Below are 27,668 nucleotides of genomic sequence, written 5' to 3'. Positions count from 1 at the left end.
TCCTCTCCTGGCTGCTTGCAGATGCTCCCGCTGCTGGCACTGCCCCTCCTGTCCAGCCTGGCCCTGGCCGCTCCTGGTGAGTCCCTCCTAGGCCCGTCCTGTCCTTGTCCCCAGCCCCAGGACCTGCGGGCTGGGGTGACGGGGGTTCAGGGCCGCCCTGGTGCGGGGGAGGGCGGGCCCGGCCGCGGCCGGTGGTCAGATCTCCCCCTGCGCAGCCCCGAGCCCCGCCATGGAGCGGGCGGGCATCGTGGGGGGCCAGGAGGCCCCGAAGAACACGTGGCCCTGGCAGGTGAGCCTGAGAGTCCAGCTCGTCTACTGGAAGCACATCTGCGGGGGCTCGCTCATCCACCCGCAGTGGGTGCTCACCGCCGTGCACTGCGTGGGACCGTGAGTGGGGGGGTCGGGCCGGGCTGGGGGGCAGCACCCCCGCGCGCCCCTGGGCCCTCCCGAGCAGGGCTGTCCCCCCAGGCACATCCTCCCCCCTGAGCTCTTCCGCGTGCAGCTGCGCCAGCAGCACCTCTGCTGCCCGTCCGCCGCGTCGTCCCCCACCCCGACTACTACGCCGCCCAGACCGGGCCGACATCGCCCTGCTGGAGCTGGAGGGGCCCGTGTCCCTGCCCCCCGCCTTGGAGCCCTTCCCCGCGGGCACCCCGTGCTGGGTGACGGGCTGGGGTGACGTGAAGGATAAGGGTACGTGGGTGCTGGCGGCCGGGCAGGCGGCGGGGGGGGGGCCGGCTCTCCCCACGTCCCCCCCAGACCTGGGGCTGCACGGGCGGGCGGCAGGGAGGGGCCGGCTCCCCCTCATCCCCCCCCAGACCTGGGTCTGCACGGGCGGGCGGCAGGGGGGGGCCGGCTCCCCCTCATCCCCCCCAGACCTGGGTCTGCACGGGCGGGCGGCGGGGGGGGGGCCGGCTCTCCCCACGTCCCCCCCCAGACCTGGGTCTGCACGAGCGGGCGGCAAGGAGGGGGGCCGGCTCTAGCACATCCCCCCAAGACCTGGAGCTGCATGGGCCCCCGCTGAGGCCTCCCCTCTTCCAGAGCCCCTCCCGCCGCCCTTTCCCCTGAAGCAGGCCAAGGTCCCCATCGTGGAAAACCGCCTTTGTGACGCCAAGTACCACAGTGGCGTCTACACGCGCAACAACATCCACATTGTGCGGGACGACATGCTGTGCGCCGGAAACAGCCAGACGGACTCCTGCCAGGTGGGTCCCGGAACCCCGCGCCCCCTGGCCGGGCCCTCCCCCGCCCGCCCCCCAGCGCCGGCCTCGCTCCCCGGGCCCCTGGGCCCAGCACTGACTCCCGCCTCCCCAGGGCGACTCCGGCGGGCCGCTGGTGGGCAGGGTGGACGGCACGTGGCTGCAGGCGGGCGTGGTGAGCTGGGGCGAGGGCTGTGCGCACCCCAACCGGCCCAGCGTCTACACCCGCGTCACCTGCTACTTAGACTGGATCCACCGCCACGTCCCCAAGCACCCCTGAGCCAGAGGACAGCCTGTCGCGGGAGGGCCAGGTCCCCTCCCCCCCGCCCCGGACCCTCCCCCATGCTGACTTGCCCCCCCCCCGCTCTCCCCCTTCATTAAAGACAGGAAGGCAGCTGGCCGCCCCTGCGTCTGTTTGGGGGTGTCCCTCACCAGGGCCGGGCCGCAGCTCTTGGGGCTCGGCGCCTGGCTGTGTGGCGGGTCCCCTCACGGCCCTGGTCCCCGGGCTGGTTGAGCAGCGGCCCGCAGGGCGGGGGCCAGGACAACGGGAGAGCAGAGACGCTGGAAGGCCAGAGGTCAGCCAGGCGCCGGGTCAGGTCACCCTCCTGACCTGGCCATGAGGGTGCTGTCACTGATTTGCTAGAACTTTCTGGAACACTGCCGGGTCACTTCCTCCCGGGCTGTACAGAATCCTGTGAGGTGGCCGCGTCTGACTGCTACCTCCGACCTTGGGGCTGATGGGAATCAGGGCGAGGGCCAGGATGGCTCTCGGGCATGGGCTGGGACCCGCAAGGGGGCAGCTGGTCCTGGGGTGTCCATTCTCCACTCATCAGAACCGCACCTCTCACACCCAGGCCCCAACAGGGCTGCGGGGGGTGGGGGGGGGCTCCCATCCTCCCTTCCCATCCTCCCACAGGGCCAGCAGCCTCTGGTGCCGCAGCCCATTTGCACTGTGGGGATGGCCGCCAGGGAGGCTCTTGCTGGGAGGAGCCCTGGACCTCTGCTCCGTGGGGTCCCCGAGGATCAGACCACCGCTATGTCCCCCCGTCGAATGGACATCCAACACGGCGCCCCGCGCCCCGTGCTGGTGTCCCTCTTTGGGGAGGCTGATTGCAGGGCACTGGCAGAGCAGGGCTGGAAGCCCGCGCCTCCTCCCGGCCCCGGCTGCCAGGCCCTCTCCCCAGGACGCCCGCGGCCCCTCCGGGCACGGTGTGTCCCGCCAGCCCCTCCTCGGCCCTTCCTGCCTCGGCTGCTCACAGATGGAGCAGCGGGAGCAGAGCTCGGCCAGCTCCTTCCGTCCACCCCCAGGTCCACCCTGGAGCAGTTCCGGAATTCTCTGGACTTGATCTTGCGTGTGCACCACGCACAGCTCCGTCCTGCCTCCTCCAGGGTGTGCAGGGGGGAAGGGGAGGGACTTTCCATCGCCAAGCACACATCCGTAGGATGTGTAGAAATGGCCTCTGTCCTCAGAGGAGACTGAATGTTTGCCCCCAGCCCCTGACCTCTGCACCCCCAGCTGAGAGGCACCAGGGTCCGGGCCGGGGCGTCTGTGAGGCGGACCGCTCTCGGTCAGCACAGGTCATGGTATTTGCTGACTGATGAATCTGCAGCCCTGGGGCTTGGCCTGCCCCGCTGGCACGAGTCTGCCGCCCCACGCCCCAGCCCTCTCCCACTGGATACATTTAGGACAGGGTCTTGCTGTAGGCACTGGCCCTTTGGTATTTATTTTCCAGGAGAACTGTATGTACCTATTGTAAAACCAGAAGGATGAAGACCTGCTTTCTGGTCTCTGGGGGGACTTCCCGCCCACTCTGAGGGTGCTGTGGGTGACTCCATGACCGCTGCACCCCGATGACCCCCCCAGGTGTCCCTCAGCGGAGGCACAAGCTCCCCAAGAGCGGCTCAGCGTGGGGCAGGGGGGCAGGAAGGGGAAGCGGGTGGCGGGGCAGAGACCCAGGGCTGAGCTATCAGATCCCAGATCCCGAGCAGCTCAAGCCGGGCTGCTGAGATGAGCCGCGGTTGGCTGCACACGGGCGGGAAGGGCCAGGCCCGCCCAGCAGCTTCCGCCAGGCCCCGAGTTCAAACCCTTACGCCGGGCCGGCGCTGTGGGGAGGACGGCGTTAGCAGGTGCTCTGGCCGGCCTTGAACCAGGGCCTCAGAGCGTTGCTAAACCCGGCTGGATTGCAGCCGCACAGCTCCCACAGAGGAAACACCTCCCGACTGGGTGTGGGTTCGAGTGTCTGCGGTTCTGTCCTGCTGGACGTCTCCAGGGGTGGCAGGGGCCGGGGGCTCCCACGTTCCCGGGCCGGCCCGGCTCTCCCGTACCTCACGCCACGAGGCGTCGGGCCCTGGTGTGTGCGTGTGCGCGCGCATGCGACCCTTGACCCTGCAGCTGGTCACTGGTGGCCGCCCTCACCCCTTCTCCAGGCCCCTGAACGCATCTAGGAGAGCGGCCACGGTGTCCCCCACTTCTGGGAGTGGGGTCATCCTGAGTGTCGGCCCCCACAGTGTGGATATCACCCCGGTGCAGCCCAGCCCTGGGATCTTTTCTAGATTCTGCCCTTCTGCCTCCTAGAGGCCTAGAGGCCTTGACTGGCTCCTGTCCTAAGACACGGTGCATGGTGACCGGGGGGGGGGGGGCGGGGGGGGAGGAGGAGGTGCGTGGTGACGGGGGGAGGGGGAGGAGGTGCGTGGTGATGGGGGGAGGGGGAGGAGGTGCGTGGTGACGGGGGGGAGGGAGGAGGTGCGTGGTGACGGGGGGAGGAGGTGTGTGGTGATGGGGGAGGGGGAGGGGGAGGTGTGTGGTGATGGGGGAGGAGGTGCGTGGTGATGGTGATGGGGGAGGGGGAGGTGTGTGGTGATGGGGGAGGGGGAGGTGTGTGGTGACGGGGGGGGAGGTACGTGGTGACGGGGGGGGGGAGGGAGGAGGTGCGTGGTGATGGGGGAGGGGGAGGTGTGTGGTGACGGGGGGAGGAGGTGCGTGGTGATGGGGGAGGGGGAGGTGTGTGGTGACGGGGGGAGGTACGTGGTGATGGGGGAGGGAGGAGGTGCGTGGTGACGGGGGGGAGGGGAGGGAGGAGGTGTGTGGTGATGGGGGAGGAGGTGCGTGGTGACGGGGGGGAGGGGAGGGAGGAGGTGCGTGGTGACTGGGGGGGGAGGGGGAAGTGTGTGGTGACGGGGGGGAGGGGAGGGAGGAGGTGTGTGGTGATGGGGGAGGAGGTGCGTGGTGACGGGGGGGGGGGGAGGGGAGGGAGGAGGTGCGTGGTGATGGGGGGGGGAGGGGGAAGTGTGTGGTGACGGGGGGGGGGAGGTACGTGGTGATGGGGGGGAGGGAGGAGGTGCGTGGTGACGGGGGGGGAGGGAGGAGGTGCGTGGTGATGGGGGAGGAGGTGCGTGGTGACGGGGGGGGAGGGGAGGGAGGAGGTGCGTGGTGATGGGGGGGGGGAGGGGAGGGAGGAGGTGTGTGGTGATGGGGGAGGAGCAGCAGCGGTGTTCCCGGTGGCACTCACAGAGAGGGTCTCGATAGCCACTTGGGAGGCCTGGAGCTTGCCCCCCCACCCCGCACTTGCCGAGCTGATGGTCTTCAAAGCCAACCCCGCACTGGCCCCTGTGTCTGACCCCCGAGTGTCCGCTGGGGCAGGGAGTCTGGGCTGTGTGCTGGCCGTCCGGACCCCCTGCGGCAGGACGGGTCTCCACACCGGGCCGCCCTGGCCGGGATGGCTGCACCCCCTACCGGAAACCCGCGTGCGTCCTGGGCGAGGGGCCAGGCAGAGCGGGTTGGGGAGCCCAGGGCCCCTGTCCCCGGGGCGTTCTTCCCCACACTGTGGGCTCCGGAGGGGCCTGGCTGCGGGCTGGTGTGGCCAGCCTGGACACCACGCTGTCCCTGAGTGAACTGCCACACCCAGACACGGGGCTTCGGGTTAGAGCCCCAAGGCCTGCGCTCTGGCCTCCAGCCCAGGCCCGCGCTCTGGCCTCCTGCTGCCGCCCTGCGCTTGTGTCCCGAGTGCTGGCCGCAGAGCCTGGCTCGGCTCCCGCCCTGCCAGCCGGGGACCCCCAAACCCCGATCCTGCAATCCAGCGCATTTCTTAAATAAGTTAGTATTTATTCTGCTCTGCCTCCTTCCTCCCCATCCCCCTTAAAAAGCTGAGATTTCTGCATCAGATTATTGCAACATTTAACCTGAATTTATAAAAAACAGAACAGAAGGAATCAACAGAGGTGGAGGGAGGCCGGGGTGTCTTATTGCGTGGGTACGCCTCCCCGTGACACGGCCGTTCCCAGACTCACTGGATGTTTCTGGAATACCCGAGTGGATGGAACGGCAGGGGTGGGGTGGGGGGGCGCACGAGGGTCATATGTGAGCGGAGGTGACTGGCTGCGGCCTGGGGCGTGGCGTCTGCCCGCCGCGCAGGTGTGTGCTCCCTGTGAAGGCGGCTGGGCTGCGGTGGCGTTTCCGGTCCTTTCCAGTCCCGGGCTGCTGGCCTGGCCCCGGTGCCATGCCCGCGGTGGTGGCGAAACTTAGGAAAACCTAAACCTGGATCCACGTGGTGGACGCGCGAGGGGCTGCGCCCTGCCGCCCGCGGGGCCGTGCCCGGCCCGGGGCTGGCGTCCTCCCCGGCCCCTCTGCCCTGTGGGGCTCAGCACGGCCTCACCTGAGGCCGCTGCCCGGGGCGCCCCGTCCCTGGTGACGCGGTGTGCGCCAGGCCCCGGCTACACGGGCTCGGCCGGGGCGTCCGCGGGGGCCGGGGCCTGGGGAACCGTGAGGTACAGCCCCTGGCTCTTCTCCAGGGCACCGCCGGGGGTCACGGGCGGCCCTGCTTCCTGAACAGCCGGAGGCCCTCGGGGCCCCGGGCTCACACCGCGGCCACTGTCCAAGAACGGGTCTCCCCCGGAGCCCCCCACGTCCAGCGGCTCAAAGGCGAAGGTGGGCACGGCCAGGTGCTCGGCCCGGCAGGGGGCCGGGGCCCGCCGCTCCCCCTTGGCCGCGGGGTCGCCCCCGGTGCCGGGGCCCTCGGCCGGCTCCGGACAGTCCCTGTGGGCCTCACAGGACGGGGTTCGGCGTCGCAGGGTGGTGCTGCCGCCCTCCGGAGCCGGGGGCCGGGCGGGACCCTCGTCCTCCGTGGGGGGGTCCACGGAGATGCAGGGGGGGCTCATCTTCTTCTTCCTGCGTGGCCCCTGCATGGGCTCCAGCTCGGGAGCCCGGCCCCTGGCCTCTCCGGGGTCCAGGTGGCTGTTCCCAACGCCCAGCTCCATGGACGGCCACCTCTGTGTGTCTGCCCGGCCCGGCGCGTCCAGGAAGCCCTGGCCGTCCACGCTTCGGAACCGGCGCAGATCCTGCCCGCCGCCCACCGCCACGCAGGATGCCGGGGAGGCCCGGGGCGAGGCCCCGGGGCTGTGGGGCCCGGCGGAGGGCCAGGGCTGCGCGGAGCTGGTGATGTGGCTGACTTCCTCGTCGGCTGGGTCAGCGGCCTCGGCCTCCTCCTCACCCGGGGCCGGCGGCCGGCCGGGGATGCAGCGCTGCCCCAAGACGTGCTTGTGGGTGTGCACGCAGGCGGGCCGCGGGGAGCCGGGCGGGGACTGCAGCGGGCCCGCCAGCCGCGCCTGTCTCCTTGGGGTCTTCTCCTCGGGCTCTGCGGGGCCCGGGACGCTGTCCCCAGAGCCGTCAGTTTGCACCTCCAGGGGCTCAGGGTGCAGAGCCTCCTGCAAACATGAGGTCAGGGGAGGACCGGCCCGTCCAGTGGCCACAGCCCCTCTCGGCTGCGCCCTGCCCTCCAGGCTGGCCGGGGATGGACACCCCAGACCCTCTCGGCTGCGCCCTGCCCTCCAGGCTGGCCGGGGATGGACACCCCAGACCCTCTCGGCTGCGCCCTGCCCTCCAGGCTGGCCGGGGATGGACACCCCAGACCCTCTCGGCTGCGCCCTGCCCTCCAGGCTGGCCGGGGATGGACACCCCAGACCCTCTCGGCTGCGCCCTGCCCTCCAGGCTGGCCGGGGATGGACACCCCAGACCCTGGCCTTCCCGACTGACCCGTGAGGCCTCAGCAGACGCGCTCACGTCTGCCTGCCGGGGCACGCGGCCTACACCAAATCGCGCTCCTGTGGGCAGAGCCTGGTGGGGCCCCCAGGCATTCCAAGAACAGCCAGCTGTCCACCCTTGAGCCCGCGGCTGGGCTGGCTGGCAGGGATGGTGAGGGACCCTGCACTGGGCAGCAGGTGGGGCCAGGCGGGGCGGTCTGTGCGCAGCAGAGATCCAGACGCCCGCGCGCTGGCCACTGTGGGCCCCACCGCCGCGGCCCGGCCCCAGAGCTGTCCCGAGCACCCAGCTCGTACCGAGGCTCACCAACAGCAGATGGAAGATTCTGAGCTCTGAGCGCTCCCGGGGCTCGCTCTTGATCACCCGCCACACGGGGACCCCCCCCCCAGCTCCCAGGCCCGCGGGAGGGGCTGCCCATACCTGTCTGCAGAGCACGCGGCCGAGGCTGGGGGACCGGGCTGCGTCCCGGGGAGAGCAGGCGTACAGGGGGTCACCGCTCCTGGCTGGGGAGGACGGGGTGGATGGGACTGGAAGGGAGGCGCAGGGCTCCAGGGCCGGCGAGTGTGTGGTAGCAGCCTGGCCTGGGATGGGGATGCGTGGGGCCGTGGGGCAGCCCACCCTCCCTCCCTCCCACACCCACCCTTCCTCCCTCCCACACCCACTCTCTCTCCCTCCCTTAGCCCACCCTCCCTCCCACACCCACCTTCCCTCCCACACCCACCCTCCTGCCCTCCTGCTGCCCATCCTCCCTCCCACGGCCCCCCTCCCTCCCACGGCCCCCCTCCCTCCCTCCCACACCCACTCTCCCTCCCTCCGGCTGCCCACCCTCGCCCCCTTGCCCAGCCCGCACCTGAGGGCCTGTGGCCTGCATCGGCCTCCACCTCTGGCAGCGGGTGTGCGTGGGGGGCTGTGGCGGGTGCCACGGGCCGGAACATGTAGCTGTCGTTGGGCAGCGAGAGCATTCTGGACACCGACACCTTGCGCCCGGCCAGACCCGAGGCGCCTGGCCCGGGGTCTGGGCTGTCCTGCGGCGGGAGGAGGAGGAGGCTGTCCGCGTCGCCCACGGCACCCTCGGAAGCCCCTCCAGCCGCTCCCGGCCTGACCTGCGCTGGCGGTGGGGGCGCGGGCAGGGGCCCCTGCGCCGTGGCCAGCTCCAGCTCGGCCTCGGCCTCTGCGTCGGCCTCCGCCGCCTCCCGGGCCTCCTTATTGTTCTCCTCCAGGTGCTTCATGAGCACGGCCACCACCACGTTCACCAGCACGAACTGCGCCACCAGCACGAAGGTGACAAAGTAGACAGGCGACAGCGCCGGCAGGTAGCTGAGACAGTGCCTGTCCTCCCGGGAGCACTCCCGCAGCGTGTCCTGGGGGGGGGGGCAGGGCTCAGGCTCCCCGCGGGGGCCCTCGGCGCCGCCCCATCCCGCCCCGCCCCTCGGCCCCGCCCCTCACACGCCCCGCCCCCTCGGCCCCGCCCCTCGGCCCCGCCCCATCGCCCGCCCCGCCCCTCGGCCCCGCCCCGCCCCTCGGCCCCGCCCCATCGCCCGCCCCGCCCCTCGGCCCCGCCCCTCACCCCGCCCCGCCCCTCGGCCCCGCCCCCTCACCCCGCCCTGCCCCCTCGGCCCCGCCCCCTCACCCCACCCTGCCCCCTCGGCCCCGCCCCATCCCGCCCCGCCCCCTCGGCCCTGCCCCATCCTGCCCCCGTCCCCTCAGCCCCGCCCCTCGGCCCCGCCCCGCCCCTCGGCCCCGCCCCTCACCCCACCCCGCCCCTCGGCCCCGCCCCGCCCCTCGGCCCCGCCCCTCGGCCCCGCCCCTCACCCCACCCCGCCCCTCGGCCCCGCCCCGCCCCTCGGCCCCGCCCCATCCCGCCCCGCCCCTCGGCCCCGCCCCTCGGCCCCGCCCCTCACCCCGCCCCGCCCCTCGGCCCCGCCCCCTCACCCCGCCCTGCCCCCTCGGCCCCGCCCCCTCACCCCACCCTGCCCCCTCGGCCCCGCCCCATCCCGCCCCGCCCCCTCGGCCCTGCCCCATCCTGCCCCCGTCCCCTCAGCCCCGCCCCTCGGCCCCGCCCCGCCCCCTCGGCCCCGCCCCTCGGCCCCCCCGCCCCCTCGGCCCCGCCCCGCCCCCCTTGGCACCCCCCATCGCCCCGCAGCCGCCTCACCTTCATGATCCCGTTCCAGTTGTCCCCCGTGGACACGCGGAACAGCGTGAGGAAGGCCATGCCGAAGTTGGTGAAGGTGGCGTGCCTGCTCAGGCCCTCGCAGGGGTTGTCCTCGCTGCACTCTGCAGGGAGCCGGCGGCCGGTCAGCCCGGCCAGGGCTGCCCGCGCTGGACGAGGACAGCTGGGCTGGGGTGCCGCGAGCCACAGCTCCACCCGCCGGTCCCTTATACGACCCCGACCCCCACAGCCCTCCAAAAGGCCCCTTCCCGGCACGACCCCCTCCCGGCCGAGGTCTGGGGCCAAGCTGGGCATGTCTGCCACGTGCCATCTACTGCGGCCACCGGGATGCCGCCGAGAGTGCACAGGCCTGGGCCTGCATCGGCACCTGTCTCACGAGGACCAGGTGGCTCTGCGGCGCGTGCTTAGGGAGCAGGCCGAGCCCCGGAGCATGCCCCGCTGACTACTGGGGTGTGCAGGGGCGTGCAGGGCCAGCCAGGTGGACACGGGTGCGTCTCCGCCCGGCCCCGCCCGCTGTGAGGCACGGGCTTCCAGAGGTACAGGCTGGGGAGGACCCCGAGGCCCGGCCTGCCCGGCCTGTCCCGCCTGCCCACGCCCTGCGGCAGTCTGTGGCCGGCGGATGACCCCGGAAGGCCCGGCACGTGTGCACTGCGGCCACTCACCCAGCCTCCCGAACAGCTCCACTCCCAGCGCAGCATAGATAAAAAACAGGAGCATAAAAAGAAGGCCAAGGTTCCCTACCTACACAGGAGAGAAGCAGAGCCAGGTCGGCAGGGCGCTCGGGCCCGCCCTCGGAGACCCTGCCACCCCCAGCCTAGGCACCGTGGGGCAGGGGAGGACACAGCCTGTCCCTTCAAGTCCTGTGACTCTGGAGGGACACTGTAGATGAGGCAGACCCTGGGCAGGCCCTCAGTGGACAGAGGCCTTGCCCGGGGGCTCAGCACTCACGGGCACCAAGCCCAGGTCCGCTCCAGGCCTCCGCCGGTCCCCAGGCCTGATCCTGGATGGACAAGCAGCACCCGGGACGTCACTCAACGGTCAGTGCGTGAACTGGCGGCTGAGGGCTGGCGGGCGTGTGTGATGCCCTGGAGGTGGGGGTCACGGTCAGGGGATCAGAGAGCAGGAAGGGGCGGGGCTTGGGTGACCACTGGAGGGCGGGTGTGGGGGTGGTGGGGTGCATTGTGGCGGGGGACGGGTGGGGGGACACAGAGGGTCACGGGGTCAGGGTAGAAGGACAGGAAGTGGGGCGCCGGGCCCGAGTCCCGCTTTGGCCTCTTGGCTTCGGCCCCGACCTCCTACTTTGCGTCCCAGGTGTGCGGCTGGGTCGGGGACGGTCTCTCTCCTGCCCAGAGGCTGCACTGAGGCTGCGAGTCCCGTCCACCCCGTCCACAACCTCCGCCCTTTTTCCTGCCCTCTGTGCCCGCTCCACGCGGCCGCCCGCTCGCGGGCGTGAGCTCCGGTGGCAGGCTGGCAGCAGGGCACGGACTGGGCTGTGGGCGGTGGGGGAGGGGAGGATGGAGCGGACCCGGCCGCGGTGCTGTCCTCCGCGGGCTTGGGCGCCCTGCTTCGGCAGTGCCGAATCACAACCTACCTGGGGAAGGGCTTGAACCACCGTGTCCAGCAGGGCCCGCATGCCCGTGGCCATCTTAAGCAGCTTCAGGACTAGAGCCGGGAGCTGGGCGTTAGTGTAGCCAGGCTGACCTTTCCCCCGTGCGGAGGCCCTGCCCCTAGTCCTGCCGCTCCCACCTGGACACCGGGGGGACCTCCAGCCAGGGACGCCTCAGACACAGACCCAGGACAGAGCCCACCTACGGCCTCTCCGGGCCACCCTGAGACCCCCGCTCGCCCCCCCCGCCCCTCGGGGCGCTGGCCTACCACGGGCAATGCGCAGCACGCGCATGATGCGGATGATGGTGGGGTTGATGGGCAGCGCGGCATTCATCTCGATCTCCTCCAGCACGATGCCCATGATGGACAGCAGGACGATGGCCAGGTCCAGCTGGTTCCACCTGCCCAGCAGGGGTGTGGCTCAGCCCGCCGCCAGCCCAGGGCTCCGCCCAGGCCCACCCGGCCGCGCGGGCCGTCCTCCCCCCGAACCCACACACCTGTCCTTGAAGAACCGCCGGAAGCCGAAGGCCACCAGCTTCAGCGCGGCCTCGAAGACGAAGACGATGGTGAACACGTAGTTGCAGTACTTGAGCGCCTCGTCCAGGGACTGGCAGGGGCAGGCTGGTTAGGGCGTGCCCCCCTCCCGTCCCCAGGCACGCAAGGCCTCCCACAGCCGCTCGGGCGGCAGGCTGGCTTCCCCGTGCCCTGGTGGTCGGTCTCCCGTTGGCACACAGGTGCAGGCCACGGGGTCGCCGTGACCGGGGGACCAGCGAGCGGCAGAGGCGACGCCAGGAAGCCTCCAGGGCAGCCGTTCCCCAAGGCCAAGCTCACCCTGTGCCAGGCCTGGGGGGTCTGCCCCCGCTTCCCTGGGAGGGGCGGGGCAGCTGCTGCCCACCGCGCTCGGCCCGAATCCTGCTGTCAAGGGGCAGACGGGCAGGATGGAAATGGGGACGTGCGGGGACCTCTGGGATGCAGCGGGTCCCTCCCTGTGGACAGCGGTGGCCAGTGCTCTGCGGGGCTGCGGGGCTTCCCAGCACGGGCCCAGCTGGGTCCCAGCCCCCCTCCCCCCGCCCAGGCCCCTGCCCTCCCCCAGCCCACCCTCCACCCTCCCCCGCCCAGGCCCTTGCCCTCCCCCAGCCCGCCCTCCCCCCTCCCCGCCCCAGGGCCCACCTTGGGCTGGTTGTAGTGCTCCATGGACATGGAGATGACGTTGAGGCCGATGATGAAGGTGATGAAGAGGTCCAGGTAGTGGCTGGTGCACAGCGAGTGGATGGAGCGGCGTGTGTGGGAGTAGTCTGCGTAGTAGGGCCGGCGCTGGGCCTCTGCGGGGAGGGGGCCGGTGAGCGTGGCAGGGCTGCCTGCACCTGTCGCCGGGGAGGGGGGGCGGCGGCACCCGTCCCAGGCAGCCCCCGGGCAGCTCCAGGGCCCTGCCAGCCCCGGCCCCTGCGGCCGGCTTGGTCTCCTGGATGGTGGGGCCCTGGGTTACAGGAAGGGTGTGGCGGCAGCGCAGCCCCTCCACCCACCCGAGCCCTCACTTAGACCCCGCCTTCCTGGGCCTCAAGGCTAGACGGCCCGAGGCCTGCCTCTGCGTCTGCCCTGGGCCGTTATTAGGACTCAGACACTTTGCTGATGAGGCAGAGCGACCCTTCTTCTACCTCCCAGTCTGGGCTCTGCTGGCCCCCAGGTCGGCCCTTCCTTGTCCCCCTCGGGGCCACTGGGCCCCCCGGGGGCCTCGGGCTCGGAGCCTTGCGGGCGCCGCCCGGCATGCGCATACGCCAGAGCCACAGCACCAGAGCGCATCCCACACCCGGGACCACCTCAGCCACAGAACCATGCACCCTGCCGGGAGGGTGGGAGGCCCAGGGCCGGGGAGCAGATGCCAGCCCCCCATGCGCCCCCGTCCAGCATGCAGCCGCTGGGGAGCTCGGGCCAGCCGGCCACCAGAGGTCACCACGGATGCAGGGCTGCCTCGGGCTGCAGGAGCGGGGGGGAGGGCTCCCCGGAGCATGGCGGGGAGCGTGCACGCGGCCGGCACGGGGCGGGGGACAGGCACGAGCGGCAAGGGACCACGCGGCAAGCCACAGCCCCTCCTCCTGCCCGCGGGGCCCACCGCCCTGGCACCCGCGCCCACCCTTCCCCGCGGTGGCAGCGGCGGGCCGAGCATGCGATGCGGGATGGGGCAGGTACCTGGGTTGGGGAAAGTGCCTGGAAAGACAAGGAGACGTCTGAGCGGCTGCCCGGGCTCCCCGGGGCCTGTGCAGCAGCCCCCCTGCTCCCAAGCGGCAACCCCTGGTCCTGTGGGGCGGGGACCTGGCCCTCACACACGGGAGGGAGTCTGGGGGGGTCCCATCTGGCTCCTGGGGCCCTTGGGGGAGCCTCCTGGACACCCTGGCTGCCCGCTGCCGTCCCCCTGCCAAGACCTCTGCGGAAGGTGGCCCTGTGCAGAGCCATTCGGACTCTGGGCTGCAGGCCTGGGACGTGGCCCCAGTGTCCACGGGGCCCGGCCCACGGGCCAGGGTGTCCACGTGGGACCCGCAGGCCAGGGAGCTGGGCCCACGCGGCGTCCCGGGGCCACGGCTGGCCACCGCAGGGGAGCTGCGGCCCCCGCCCCCCTGCGCGCCTTACTCCTGCGCCGCCGCGCCAGGCGCCGAAGCCGCTTCTCCTCCCTCCGGCGCGCCTCCTCCGCCTCCTGGTGCTGCCGGCACTTGTGGAAGTTCTCCACCACCACCCCCACGAACATGTTGAGCACGAAGAAGCTGACGATGAGCAGGAAGGAGATGAAGTAGAGCAGCATCCAGGGGTTGTGGTTCTGTACGGGCTGGGCGACAAGGTGGTGGGTCCCCACCTGCCCGGGCACCGTGCCCACCGCAGGCCAGGTCCCGGGCAGGGGTCAGGTCCCGGGGGTGACCCGGCTGGCCCAGGTCCCGGGGGTGGCCCGGCTGGCCCAGGTCCCGGGGGGGGGACAGGTCCCGGGGGAGGCAGGTCCCGGGGTGACCAGGCTGGCCCAGGTCCCGGGGGGGGGACAGGTCCCGGGGGAGGCAGGTCCCGGGGTGACCAGGCTGGCCCAGGTCCCGGGGGTGATCTGGCTGGCCCAGGTCCCGGGGGTGACCCGGCTGGCCTAGGTCCCGGGGGGGGGCAGGTCCCGGGGGTGACCAGGCTGGCCCAGGTCCCGGGGGTGACCCGGCTGGCCCAGGTCCCGGGGGGGGGGCAGGTCCCGGGGGAGGCAGGTCCCGGGGTGACCAGGCTGGCCCAGGTCCCGGGGGTGACCCGGCTGGCCTAGGTCCCGGGGGGGGGCAGGTCCCGGGGGTGACCAGGCTGGCCCAGGTCCCGGGGGTGACCCGGCTGGTCAGGTCCCAGGGGTGATCTGGCTGGTCAGGTCCTGGGGGTGGCCCGGCTGGCCCAGGTCCCGGGGGGGGCAGGTCCCGGGGGTGACCCGGCTGGCCCAGGTCCCAGGGGTGATCTGGCTGGTCAGGTCCCGGGGGTGACCCGGCTGGCCAGGTCCTGGGGGTGGCCCGGCTGGCCCAGGTCCCGGGGGGGGCAGGTCCCGGGGGGGGCAGGTCCCGGGGTGGCCCGGCTGGCCCAGGTCCTGGGGGTGATCTGGCTGGCCCAGGTCCCGGGGGTGATCTGGCTGGTCAGGTCCTGGGGGTGGCCCGGCTGGCCCAGCTCCCGGGGGTGATCTGGCTGGTCAGGTCCCGGGGGTGGCCTGGCTGGCCCAGGTCCCGGGGGGGGGCAGGTCCCGGGGGGGCAGGTCCCGGGGTGGCCCGGCTGGCCCAGGTCCCGGGGGGGGGGCAGGTCCCGGGAGTGGCCTGGCTGGCCCAGGTCCAGGGGAGGGCAGGTCCTGGGGCCCCAGACGCGCTCTGGCTGGTGGCCACCCTCACCATACGCACCTGCTGGTCGACGCCGACGGCGTCCAGCCCGTCGTACATGATGTTCACCCAGCCGTCCTTGGAGGACAGCACAAACAGGGACATCAGCGCCTGCGGGCAGGGGCAGGGCAGGTCACCCACGTGGTAGGGGGCCGCGCGCGCATGCCCTCAGGCCTCCAGATGCCCCCACGGGCACCCCCCCTGCACCTACCTGGCCCAGGTTGTCGAAGTTGTACTTGCGCCGCACCCAGCGGTAGTGGGCAGCCCGGCACTCGGCCTTGGTGGAGATGTTTCTGGTGTCCGCCCCCTCGCAGTAGTAGAACTTGCCCTTGAAGAGCTGGAAGGTGGGGCTATCACCTGGGGCCTGGTCCCGGACCTCCCCACGTGCCTTCCCACCACCCCAGGCCAGCAGGCCACACACCTGCACGCCCAGAATGCCGAAGATGATGAAGAAGGCACAGCAGATGAGCACAATGTTGCCGATGGGCCTGAGCGACGAGATCAGCGTTTCCACCACCAGCTTGAGGCCCGGGGCCCGGCTGATGACCCTGGACCGGGCAGAGGGGGCAGGCCGCTGGGCACACACCGCGCACTGGCCGCCGGGCCGAGGGTGGGTGGCCCGAGAGCTGCCCGGGAGGGCGGAGGGTGGCCCGGGAGGGCGGAGGGTGGCCCAGAGCTGCCCGGGAGGGCGGAGGGTGGCCCAGAGCTGCCCGGGAGGGCGGAGGGTGGCCCAGAGCTGCCCGGGAGGGCGGAGGGTGGCCCGAGAGCTGCCCGGGAGGGCGGAGGGTGGCCCGAGAGCTGCCTGGGAGGGCGGAGGGTCGCCCGCCCGCCCGCCCGCCCGCCCGCGGCCCCACACCCACCTCAGAGGCCGCAGGGTCCGAAGCAGACGCAGCACGCGCAGGATGCCCAGGATCTTCGCGCCACCGGCCGAGGCCATGGCCACGACGATGTCTACCAGGGACACCAGAACCAGCAGCCCATCCAGCACGTTCCAGCTGCTCTGCAGGTATGCGTGCTCGCCCCACAGCAGGCCCTGGGCCACCACCTGCAGGGAGCGTGTGCAGGCGTGTCCCGGGGAGCGTGTGCAGGCGTGCTGGGGCCCCCATACATACGGGTCACGTATGTACCTTCACCATCATTTCTGTCACAAAGATGGCTGTGAAGATGTAGTTGGAGACGCTGAGGAAGGCCCGTTCCTGCAGGGAGGGAAGCCGTGTTGGGGAGGGCTGTCCATCTGGCCTGGCGTCCCCCCGACCCCCGGGGCGGCCCCTGCCGCGGGACTCACGGTGCTGCCGGGGTCGATGTCCGGCCTCTCCAGGGCGATGGTGATGCAGTTGAGGAAGATGAAGACCAGGACCACGTGGTCAAACATCTTGTGCGCAATGACCTTCTGGCAGGAGACGCGCAGCCTGGGGGGCGGCCAGGAAGCGGGAGGCATGCTGGGAGCGGTCCCAGGGCGTGCCTGTGGCCGGGCCGGGCGGGGCCGGGCCTGCCCCTCCCAGTGGCTGGTGGGGGCTGGCGCCCTACCTGTTCTGCGGGGAGAAGAGGTACAGGGCCCAGGTCTCGTGGCTTCGGCACCACTGGGGGGTGTAGGGCTCCAGCACCTTGTGCAGGCGGAAGCAGCAGCTCTGGAGGAAGGGGAGGTGGCGTCAGTCGGTCCCGTCCACGCCGCATCCCGTGCCCTCCTGCCACGTGCCGGCCAGCCTCGCCCCCCCTGCCCGGCTAGGGGAGGGGCCCTGCTGGGGTCCACACCCTCCCAGAGAGCGCTTCCCCTGCTCCCCTGCCAGCGCTCAGCAGAACAGAGAGCTCAGGGGCAGCTCTGGGACTGGCTGAGGCCAGAGGCCTCCGGGGCCTGTCCGAGCTCTCCCCGCCTCCTGGGTCCCTGGGGCCGGGCGTGGGTCCGCCTCCCCGCTCCCCCCCACTCACATCTTCCACGTCGTCATCGAACTCCGTGGCGTCCTCCTTGTGGCTGTCGATGCGCAGGAAGAACTCGCTGGGAAGGGCCACCGTCTGCCCGTTGCAGTCCTGGAATCTGGCGGGCAGGAGCGCGGCTGGCCGGGGGGGCCTCAGGTCCGGCGTGCTGCGGCGGTCCAGGGACGCGGCCCGGCGCGGCGGGGAGGCGCAGGGCCGCGGCGGGGAGCCTGGGCGGCCCGGCCCGGGCCTGCCGCCCTCGGCCTCGTCGTCGGTGCTGCCTTTACCCTCTCCCGACAGCAGGGACTCGCGCTCCCCGCTCTGGCTGCGGCGCTTGAGGCTGGGCGCGCGGCCCAGGCTGTTCCAGCTCGAGCGCCGGCTGCTCCAGGCGCTGCCGGGGCCCCAGGGGGCGCAGGGGGAGCTGCGGTGGCTGGCCTGCGGGGGGAGAGCGAGCGGGCTGGCACCGGCCCGCGCCCCCCGCGGCTTCCGGGCCCCACGGCCGTCGCCGTCACGGCATGGGGGTCACCCCCCTGGCCGGGAGGGGACACTGCCTGCCACGGGGGTGGCCCACGCCTGGCGCGGCGGGAGGCTCACCCAGCAAGCGTCTGGCGGCAAAGATTTCAACCCGCGGACTGGCAGGGAGCAGAGAGCTGCCGTCTCAGGACCCAGGGGTCGCAGCCACGCTGACTCACTCACCGCTAGCACGTCTCCGCCACCTCCCCACGGCCCCGGCACTGGTGGGGACGCGCTGTCTCTCGGGGTGTGTGGCTTCCCCGAGCGCCCTGGTGTCCCTGCCCAGGCCTCCGCCCACCCACACTGGGTCTTAGGCTTCCGGGAGCCGGGGCGGCCGCGGCACGGCCGAGCCCTGCCCGTGGTTTGTCTGGAGACCCTGGAGGCTCTGACGGGCTGGTCGGGTGGAAAAGCTGACCAAGAGCGGCGGCTAAGGCCTCCAGCTCCAGGCCCCAGCGCTGACCTATGTCACGGTGGGCATCTTAGGCCCAGGGACGGTGCCTACCAGAGACTTCTGGTCCCCGAGCTGAGGGTCCACGGAGCTGCTGCTGCCACGCCGTGAGTCCACGAGGCCGTGGGCCGCGTCCAGGTGCGGGGAGCCCTTAGGGGTGGGCATGGGCGTGGCGGCCGTGTGCATGATGAGGGGTGGGGGCAGGCTGCCCGGGCCTTCCAGGTGCCCATTGGGGGTCACTGCCAGCGAGTATGTCTTCATCTCTGGTGGTAGTGAGTCCTTGAGCCTTCAGGGCTCCAGGAGTGGAGGGAGGGTCCCCCTGCAAGCCCCCCCACCCATCACCCACTCTGGGAGTGAAAGGGGGTCCTCCTGCAAGCTCCGCCCATCCATCACTCAGAGTCCTGTAAGCCCCACCCTAAGTCCCACCCTCCTTCCTATAAGCCCACCCACCCATCACTCACTCAGGGCGTGGGTGGGTCCTCCTGCAAGCTCCTCCCATCCATCATCCAGGGAGTGGGTGGGCCTCCTGCAAGCCCCGCCCCCACCACTCGGAGTGGGTGGGCCCTCCTACAAGCCCCGCCCACCCAGCACCCACACACAGACCTGTGGCCCGCAGGTCTCTGAACTTGTCCAGGTCTTCCTCAAAGTGAGCAGATGTCTTGTCCTCATCAGTGTCGGATCTGGTGGCGTCCCCCTGCACCCAGGTGGCGGAGGCAGCGTGAGGCTCCAGTGTGGGACCCTCTGCCTTGGGAGCGGGCGGAGCAGGGGTGGGTGTGCGGAGGGACCCAGCCCTGCGGCTCCCCGCCCCTCACCTCTGCCTGGAACCCCTCCACCAGGATGGCCACCAGCAGGTTGAAGAGCACATAGTTGCCGAAGGTCATGAGCGCCACGAAGTAGAGGGCGGCCCAGGAGGAGGTGGAGGCCATGCCGTTGTAGAGCACCACGTTCCAGTCCTCCTGCGTCAGGATCTGCGGGCCCGCCCTGGTCACCCCCGGCCCCGCAGCCCCCCAACCCCGCGCGTCGGGAGGCCATCCTGTGTGTCGCCTACCTGGAACACAGTGACGATGGCCCACAGCAAAGAGTCAAAGTTCTTCCTGTCGGGGACGGTGTCCCCCGTGTCTGTCTTCAGGCTGAACTTGCAGCCAAAGAGGTGCATGCCCAGGATGCTGCAGGGGGCGGGCACTGAGCACGGGGGGCCCTCCCCTCCACCCCACGCCCGCGCTCTGTAAGCACTGACGGGCCCCGGGGCTGCAGAGACTCTCCTGCTGAGGGGTGGCACAACTGGAGGCCGCCTGGCTCCGGGCAGCCGTCCGTGCGGGGATGCCCACCTCGGTCTGCCCATCCTCCTAACACCCTCGCCGGGCCCAGCCAGAACACAGGGAGTGCTCGGGAGCTCCGCTGGGACCCAGGCCCTGTCCCCAGTCTATGTCTATCTGTCTGTCTGAGGGGTTCTCCGTCTCCACCCTGCCTCTGTGAACCCACCAGAGCCCCCGGAGCACGGGGACGCTCATGAGAGCCGCGGCAGGCAACCTCCGGGGACCACGCAGGGCCGCGCGGGCCTCTGCTCCCTTCCCCGCCTCCCGGCCGCCCCGGGCCGCTCCAGGGCTGCACCCCGCCCCGTCTGCCGGCCGCGCCCGCAGAGCGCACCTGAAGATGAAGATGAAGAGCATGAGCAGCATGCAGAAGGTGGCCACGTTGTCCATGGTCTTCATGAGCACCACGAGCTGGCGCCGCAGCGCGGGCAGGAAGCGCACCAGCTTCAGCACCCGCAGGAGCCGGAACGTGCGCAGCACCGACAGCCCGCCATCCGCCTGCCCCACGATCTCCCACACGCTGCGGGCCAGAGTTCCCGCCGTGAGCTGGGGGGGGCCGGGCCTGGCCCCGGGGCCAGGGTCACCAGCCCAGAACCAGAGTGGCCTCTGGTCAGCCCAGCATGCAGGAAGCAGGTGAGGTCTCCACCCAAGCCCAGCTTCCCAGGCCCTGGGCGCACCTGATGACCACGATGATGCCGTCGAAGATGTTGTAGGGGTTCCGGATGTAACCCAGCGGGCCGCACGCCAGCAGCTTCAGCAGCATCTCCAGGGCAAACATGCTGGTGAAGACGATGTTGCTGATCTCCAGGGCGTTGGTGAGCTCGTCAGGCTGTGGGTAGGGAGGGGTGATCAGCCCCTCGGAGGCTGGCTCTGCGGCTGCGGCCACGGGAGGAAGCCAGGGGTCCACGTGCTGCACGCGTGCGCCTATCCGCACGCAGGTGGCTGGCCTTGCCTGCGCCGTTCACCCAGCTCTTGGGGGAGGGGGGGCGGCCCTGCCCTGGGCCTGCCTGGGGCTAACAGTAGATTCCCCCAAAACAGAAGATGAAAGGAAACAAGCGACTGGAAAAGCCTGGAGAGCAGAGAGATCCGTTCCCTCACTCAGAGCAGATTTAGAGGCCGTGGCCGCGCTGCTGTCCCCGGAGCAGGTGTGCTTCACACTGGACCTGGCCGGTCTCCCCCCACGCCCGTGTGCTCACCATCCCAGCCCGAGGGGCCCTAGTGGGCACCGAGAGAGATCTGGGCCTGAGTCCACGGACCGAGGCAGCTGGGTGAATGCTCTAGGGTCTCTGGTCCCTGGGCTTCGTGTGTCGGGGGGGAGGTGGGTCTGGCCTTCTCACAGCCTCACCCAGAGCGGAAGCCCCACGGGCTGTGTGTGCTACTCCAAAGAGACCAGCTCAAGGAATCGTATTTGTTGAGCGATGATTAAAAAAAAAAAATCCACACACAGGGGCTGGGAATGTGGCTCAGTGGTAGAGTGCTTGCTTAGCAGGCATGAAGCCCTGGGTTCGGTTCCTTAGTATCACATACACAGAAAACGCTGTGGCTCAAGCGGTAGAGTGCTAGCCTTGAGCAAAAGTAGCTCGGGCCCCGAGTTCAAGCCCCAGGACTGACTGGCAAAAATGAAAACAACCACACAGACAGCCCCTGCGGGTCCAGCGCCCACACGCAATCTGCCCTGCCTGCCCTCCTGTGGGCCCCTGGCCCCTGTGCCCGGGAGGGCTGGGTGGACACGGCGCCCCCGCCCGCCCACCTGCTCGTGGTACTCGACGCCCATGCTCAGCGTGTTAATGAGGATGGCCACCATGATGCCGCGGTTGAAGTACTTGCTGTCCACGATGCGGCCCAGCTTGCCGCTGAAGGTGGCCCATGCGCGGCCCAGGCTCCCGGGCCAGCCCGAGCTCCCCTGCCGCTGCGGCAGCCGTGGGGGGCTGCCCGGGGCGGCTGTGTCCGCCGGGGGCTGCATGGGGTCCCGGTGGTCGCCGTGCCTCAGGTCCCGCGTGAACTCGTAGACGCCGTGGGTGTCGGAGTCCCCGCTCTCCGAGCCGCTCAGCTCCAGCTCCGGGTCCTCCAGGGCGCGGGCACAGTAGGGGCAGCTCTTCAGCTGGCAGGTCAGCGTGCCCGCCTGGGGGCTGGGCAGGGGGCAGGGCACGCTCAGGCCGGACAGGTGGCTGGGGGCCTGGCCCAGGCCTGTGGAAGGAGACGGGGCGGGGGGGGGTCAGCTCCAGGGGAGGAAAACGCGACACCGCACGGGAGACCCCGCGGCGATGCTGGGGGACCAACCCCACTCCGGGCTACGACGCGAGTGCAGGTGGACGGCGGGTGTCTATGTCCCAAGCGGCCCGGTCTCCGGGTCCTGCGGCACTCACACCTGCACAGGCTTCTGCTCACCGAGGCACACGCACCGCACACTCACACACCCCGGCAAGTCTCCGCGCACTCCTGCGGACACCCCTCCGTGCACGCGGGCACGCTCCCCGGTGCAGATGGAACTCACCTCTGTGCACACCCAGCACGTTCCTACGCCTGGCACGCTTACCTCAGCGCACACACACGCACACACACACATGCAGCTGGCACACACGCACACACACACGAACACACACACGCACACACAGCTGGCACACACACACACAGCTGGCACACACACACACACGCACACACACACATGCACACACACACAGCTGGCACACACACACAGCTGGCACACACACACAGCTGGCACACACACACACGAAGCTGGCACAGCTGGCACACTCACATACACACACACACACACACACTCACACACCCTTTCCCCACGCCAGGACTCCTGTCACCCTGGGCGTGGACCACGGGCAGGGACAGAGCGTCTGTACCCAGGAGGCGCCGGCAGCCGTGGTGTGCAGACGTCGGCTCACTACGCCGCTGGGCGTCCCCACCCCAAACTGAGTGGACTCACGGTTCCTAACAACCACCTGAGTCCCCATGCTGACAGGACCCCCGTGTACCTCATCCCTCTGCTCCTCACAGCTGGAGCTGGGTGCCCAGGTGCCTGGGGCCGGCCCGCAGGGCCCCACCCCTGCGCAGGGCCCCTCCCCACTTAACACCCTCCAGGAGCGTGGCCCGGGCCTCACCGTGTTCCCCGACCACGTGCTGGATCTTCTCATAGGGGCTCAGGGGGCTGCGTCCCGCAGCCTGCTTCCCCCTGGGGCCGGCGCCCATGCTGTCTTTGCCGCCACCGCCGATGGTCCCCGATGGCAGGATGGTGGGGTAGTTCATGGCGCCCAGTCCCGAGGCCAGCCTGAGGCCGGCGGCCGCCGTGGCTGCGGCTTGCGCCGCCCGTGCCCTCTCCTGGGGCCCCTCCACGTGGCAGTCGGCGTGGTAGATGCTGTGCACGGACTCAGGGTCGGGCGGCCCGTGGCCGGGGGACGGGGGGGAGGGCGGCGCGCCCGCCGGGACCAGCCTGTTGTCTCCGGTGCCGGGCTCCGGGCCGGGCCGGCGTGGGTCGCCGTGGCTGAAGTGGTAGTGGTGGTGGTGGTGGTGGTGGTGGTGGTAGACCAGGTGGTGGACGGAGGCGGTGCGCCTGCGGGCGCGCGGGGGCCGCGGGCCGGGGCCCTGGCCGCTGCCGGGGTCGGGCTTCGCGTGGCCGCGGCCCCGCCAGCGTGCATAGAGGCGCAGGCTGCGGCGCTTCACCTTGCGGAGGACGTGGCCCACGTACCTGAGCAGCTCCTCGTAGCAGCTGCCCGGCTCCGAGAAGCTGGCCAGCGTGCTGTCGTTGGACAGGTAGCGGGCACGCTGCTCCCGCATCAGCTGGTTCTCACGCTGCTTCGTCTCCGAGAACTGCGTGGCGATCACCACCAGGCACAGGTTGATCATGAAGAAGGAGCCCACCTGCGGGGCGACCACGGGTGACCCCGGGCCTGGGGGCGGCCGTGACGGAGGGGCGGGAGAGGCCGCGTCCGTGGAGCGCCCCCCCCCACCGCGGGGCCGCCCACGTGGCCATCCCTCCTCCGGTCTGTCCCCACACGGCCATCCGCGACGGCTACGCGGTCCTTCCGCCGATGCTGCGCAGCCCACGGCCGGTTTTCTCCTTAGCCACCCTCCCCAAAGAGGGTCCCGGTGCAGGGCTGTGCCGGGGGCCACGCACTCCAGGGCTGGGCCGGGGGACGCTGCCCCCCCACTCTCCCCCCCCCACTCACGATGATGAGCAGGATGAAGTAGATGAAGTTGTAGAAGGAGTGGGCGTCCATGACGTAGTACATGATGTCCACCCAGCCCTCCAGCGTGATCACCTGGGGAGGGAAGCGCCCGGACACCGTGGCGGGGTGACCGGCACCACACCCTCCCACGCGGGCGTCTATCTCGGGGTCCCCGCTTCACACGCCCCGGCGCCCGCTGCCCCCCCGCGGTGCCCACCTGGAATATGGCGATCCAGGCGTAGCCGATGTTGTCGAAGTTGATGGCGCCGTTGTGGGGGTTGAAGTCCCCCGAGCGGCACACGTTGTAGTACTGGTTCCAGTTGATGCAGGCGTTGCGGGCGGCGCCCCCGGCCTCGGCCTGCGGCTGCCCGTACGCCTCCCAGCCCAGCGTGCACTGCACCCGCAGCTCGCGGCGGCCGGGGATGTGTGAGCACTTCTGCATACCGTTGTCCCGTCGTGAGGAGCAGATGAACGGGTTCTCCTCCCCCTCCTCCGTCTGGTAATACGGCCGCAGGAACGTCAGGTTGTTGTTCCTGGATGGGGGAGGGAGGCGGGGCCACGGTCGGGGGGTGTGGGGCCTGCGCCCCTGTGGCGGAGCTCCACCTTCCGCCCCCCACACCCCCTCCGCCGCTCGTGACGCGGCCCAAGGAGCCGTGGACCTGCCCTGCCTTCTTCCCGTGGCCAGGAGCGGCTGCAGCCCTCCTCCTCCTCCTCCTCCTTCCCCCGGTCCTCCTCCCAAGTGGGGCCTGTTCTGATCCAGCCCCACTGCCTTACCCCCACCCCAGGAAAGTGCCAGAATCTGAGAGCAGGGAGCAGAGCTGAAACCTGGGCCTGTGGGCAGCCAGTCCAAGCGGGGGCGTGGGCAGCGAGCGCTGGCTCACAGCACACGTGCCGCGCCCCTGCCTTGGGTGGCCCCGGGGGGCCGTGCTGGGGCAAGGGGGCCGGCTGGCCAGGCGGGGGACGCGGGGCAGGGGCCCACCTGACAAAGGCGCTGTCCAGGAAGCAGCGGTTGCGCAGGAGGCCGGCCCAGAGCTGCACGCCCACGATGCCGAAGATGAAGAAGACGAAGAAGCAGAGCAGCAGAACGTTGCCCAGCATGGGCAGCGTGTCCAGCAGCAGGGTGACCAGGATCCGCATGCCTGCGGGGGCAGGCTGGGCTGTGTGCTGGGCACAGCTTGAACCAAGGCCCGTACCCGCCCACCCGGCGTGCCGCTGCGTGCAGGCCACGCAGGTCCCAGCCACACGCCGTGGACACACACAGGCCCCAGCCACATGCCGTGGACACACACAGGCCCCAGCCACACGCTGTGGACACACACAGGCCCCAGCCACACGCCATGGACACACACAGGCCCCAGCCACACGCCACGGACACACACAGGCCCCAGCCACACGCTGTGGACACACACAGGCCCCAGCCACATGCCGTGGACACACACAGGCCCCAGCCACACGCCATGGACACACACAGGCCCCAGCCACACGCCACGGACACACGCAGGCCCCAGCCATGCACCACGGACACACGCAGGCCCCAGCCACGCGCCACGGACACACGCAGGCCCCAGCCACGCACCACAGACACACGCAGGCCCCAGCCACGCGCTGCGGACACACGCAGGCCCCAGCCACGTGCCACGGACACACGCAGGCCCCAGCCATGCGCCACGGACACACGCAGACCCAGCCACACGCCCCAGACACAGGCAGGCCCCAGCCACGCACCACAGACACACGCAGGCCCCAGCCACGTGCCACGGACACACGCAGGCCCCAGCCACGCGCCACGGACACACGCAGGCCCAGCCACACGCCCCAGACACACACAGGCCCAGCCACGCGCCCCAGACACACGCAGGCCCAGCCACGTGCCACGGACACATGCAGGCCCCCAGCCACACGCCACAGACACACGCAGGCCCCAGCACGCACCACAGACACACGCAGGCCCCAGCCACGTGCCACGGACACACGCAGGCCCCAGCCACGCGCCACGGACACACGCAGGCCCAGCCACACGCCCCAGCCACACGCAGGCCCAGCCACGCGCCCCAGACACACGCAGGCCCCAGCCACGTGCCACGGACACACGCAGGCCCCCAGCCACGCGCCCCAGACACACGCAGGCCCCAGCCACGCACCACGGACACACGCAGGCCCCAGCCACGCGCCCCAGACACACGCAGGCCCCAGACACACGCCACGGACACACGCAGGCCCCAGCCACGTGCCCCAGACACACGCAGGCCCCAGACACACGCCACGGACACACGCAGGCCCCAGCCACGTGCCCCAGACACACGCAGGCCCCAGCCACACAGCTCAGCCTGTGCCTTCTGGAGGAGGAAGGAACGCCCACTCTGGCATCCAGCAGCCTGGGGGCGCTAACTCACTGCTGCTTGGAGTCACAGGCTGTGTGGATGTGAACAATCTAGGAAGGGGGTCCCCACAGGCTCAGATGTCCCTTGCTCGGTCCTGGGCCTGCCCCTCCCAGACCCCTGGCCGGGTGCAGCCCCCTCCCCAGGACCCGGGCGGGGTCAGTCGAGGCCGCAGACAGAGCGGGGGTGAGCTGCGCTCAGCGGGCGCCGATGGAGAAAGCCACCGGAGGATACCACAGCCCACATGGTCACAAGGCCAACGGAGTGCGCGGCCCCGGGCAGACGAGCCGGCAGCCCCGAGGGCCGCCCGCCAGCGTGGACGCGCTTCCCTGGCAGCTGACACCCGCAGACCACCCACCCAGCATCCAACAGGTGGCCCAGACGCGGAAGCCCGAGGCGCTGCCGGGCAGACAGTGCAGCAATGGGCCCAGGGTCCAGACACCCCCATGCCCCTCCCTCACCCCTCGCCCCACACCTTGCCCGGGGCCTGGGGAGTATTTCACTGTGACAGTACTGAGCTCAGAGGCGGTCAGTGATTTCCCCCTGGAGACCAGCCTCCGCAAGGCAGCTCCAGGGCTGGGCTAGGGTGCCCCGCCACCCCCTGTGGATGTAACCACTGCAAGGGCAGAGCAGCCCCTGGTGCCAAGGCCTCAGGACCAAGGTACCTAGTGGGAACGGTGGTGCACGTGCCCAGGCACACTGCACACGCGTGTGCACACACACCACACTCTGGGCACTGTGCTCTTGCCCCCAAACTAAGCAGCTCCATTTGGCTGCTGAACACGTAAGGAAAACCCAGCCCCCTGCTGTGCTCAGTAGACCACAGTGTCCAGAGCGGCCGTCCAAACCGCTGACCACCGCCTGCAAGCCGTCCGCACACAGGACGGGAGATGCAGGGCCCCTCCTGGCCCACTCGCGGCTGCGGCCCTGAAGGGCTGTCCGTGGCACCGGCCCTGTACTGCCCGGGCCAGGCTCCTCCCGCCCCCGGGCTGGGGCTCCGTCCCAGGGCAGAGCGCAGCTCTCCTCCCCGCCCCACCGGGAGGGCCTGCCAGCCTCCGCACAGAGGGAGAGGCTGGTGTTTTCGGAGTGGTGGGGTCCCCTGGCACGGCCTTGGCTCTGAGAGGCGGGGACGAGGTCTGGGGCGGCCAGGTACTTACTGGGCACACGGTTGATGGCACGCAGGGGCCGCAGCACGCGCACCGTGCGGATGGCCGAGAGGCTCACGTTGTGTCCGTCCAGCGAGTACTCCATCATGCTGGGGAGGGGGCGGAGGCGGAGGGGATGTCCACACAGGAGAGCCTCGCCCACGCGGACCCCGAGGATGGCTCACAGACCCCCTGCCCCCCCTCACACCCATCCCGGCACCACCCCCTGGCTCCGGGCCTACCCCGCCATGACAATGAAGAAGTCCAGCCTGTTCCAAGCGTCACCCAGGTAGCACTTCTGCCCAAACAGCCCCAGGGCCACCATCTTGATGACCATTTCCACCGCGAAGAAGGCGAAGATGAAGTCATCGAAGGCCTGGCAGAGAAGGCGGTCAGGACTGGGGGTCTGGGCCCTCCCCCGCCCCCCCCCGCCCCGCCCCTGCCCACCTCCAGGATGTGACAGCGCTCCGAGCGGCATTCCACGTCCTCGCAGGGCCGGAACATGCCGAGGGTCACACAGTTGAGCATGATCACCAGCATGCTGACGTGCTCGAACCACGTGCGGGGGGCGGGTTAAGGAGCACTCGGAGAGGACACCCACCCCGTGGGGCGCACCTTACCCACCCGGGGTGCGGCTCCACCCTGTGTCCCCAGGCCGCAGGGACTACCTTGGAGCAAGAATGCATGTCCCGAGAGGGGCCACAAGGTGGCAGCAGGGGCCTGTGTTGGCCCAGAGTCCAGGCATCTCTGGGAAGGGGCCAGCCACCGGGGCCGCCTGGGCCCCGAGCCAGAGCACCTGAGGCTGGGCGTGAGGGCAGCTCAGGGACGCCCAGCACCCCGAGATGCCCCCCTGCCCCCGTGCCCTGCCAGTAGGACATTGGCCTCTGGAAGTCAGCCGTGGGCAGAAC

The 27,668-nt window shown here is 71.0% G+C and overlaps 1 protein-coding gene and 1 pseudogene across 6 annotated transcripts; one reads left to right on the top strand and one right to left on the bottom strand.

Moving 5' to 3' along the window:
* The first annotated feature begins 21 nt into the window (after positions 1 to 21).
* Positions 22 to 1,476, top strand: LOC138825305 (tryptase beta-2-like; annotated as a pseudogene).
* A 3,823-nt stretch (positions 1,477 to 5,299) lies between these two features.
* Cacna1h (calcium voltage-gated channel subunit alpha1 H) lies at positions 5,300 to 27,314 on the bottom strand. 6 transcript variants are annotated; one of them, XM_070019895.1, is made up of 34 exons: positions 27,208 to 27,314; positions 27,003 to 27,136; positions 26,773 to 26,870; positions 24,217 to 24,376; positions 23,455 to 23,770; positions 23,238 to 23,330; positions 22,173 to 22,929; positions 20,810 to 21,246; positions 19,737 to 19,888; positions 19,394 to 19,579; positions 18,795 to 18,912; positions 18,559 to 18,714; positions 18,350 to 18,440; positions 17,801 to 18,009; positions 16,801 to 17,220; positions 16,402 to 16,502; positions 16,160 to 16,283; positions 16,002 to 16,070; positions 15,735 to 15,919; positions 15,296 to 15,422; positions 15,086 to 15,211; positions 14,896 to 14,985; positions 13,634 to 13,826; positions 13,196 to 13,213; positions 12,179 to 12,330; positions 11,506 to 11,615; positions 11,276 to 11,409; positions 10,992 to 11,062; positions 10,063 to 10,141; positions 9,383 to 9,549; positions 8,334 to 8,591; positions 8,081 to 8,255; positions 7,651 to 7,811; positions 5,300 to 6,896 (listed from the first exon to the last, which is right to left on the bottom strand). In XM_070019895.1, exons 1-34 carry the CDS (start codon positions 27,298 to 27,300, stop codon positions 5,907 to 5,909), a joined length of 6,750 nt encoding a protein of 2,249 aa, XP_069875996.1. In that variant the 5' UTR covers positions 27,301 to 27,314; the 3' UTR covers positions 5,300 to 5,906. The 6 variants fall into 6 exon arrangements, 5 of the variants coding, with proteins under 5 accessions (XP_069875996.1, XP_069876000.1, XP_069875998.1 ...); XM_070019899.1 differs by having other exon boundaries at positions 7,651 to 7,733; XM_070019897.1 differs by having other exon boundaries at positions 9,383 to 9,504.
* Positions 27,315 to 27,668: the final 354 nt, after the last annotated feature.

The sequence above is a fragment of the Dipodomys merriami genome, unplaced genomic scaffold (assembly GCF_024711535.1).
Source record: "Dipodomys merriami isolate MVZ:Mamm:240054 unplaced genomic scaffold, mDipMer1.0.p SCAF_137, whole genome shotgun sequence".
Taxonomy (NCBI): Eukaryota; Metazoa; Chordata; class Mammalia; order Rodentia; family Heteromyidae; genus Dipodomys; species Dipodomys merriami.
This window is presented reverse-complemented; position numbering and strand designations above follow the sequence as displayed.

Excerpts from the sequence above, each read along its gene's own strand:
- Cacna1h (XM_070019895.1), bottom strand. The coding sequence starts at position 27,300 with ATGCTGGTGATCATGCTCAACTGTGTGACCCTCGGCATGTTCCGGCCC. Across the intron at positions 17,221-17,800 it reads TCGGGGACCAGAAGTCTCTG|GCCAGCCACCGCAGCTCCCC; the intron begins GTAGGCACCGTC and ends CTCCCCCCGCAG. Across the intron at positions 6,897-7,650 it reads GCCGCGTGCTCTGCAGACAG|GAGGCTCTGCACCCTGAGCC; the intron begins GTATGGGCAGCC and ends TCATGTTTGCAG.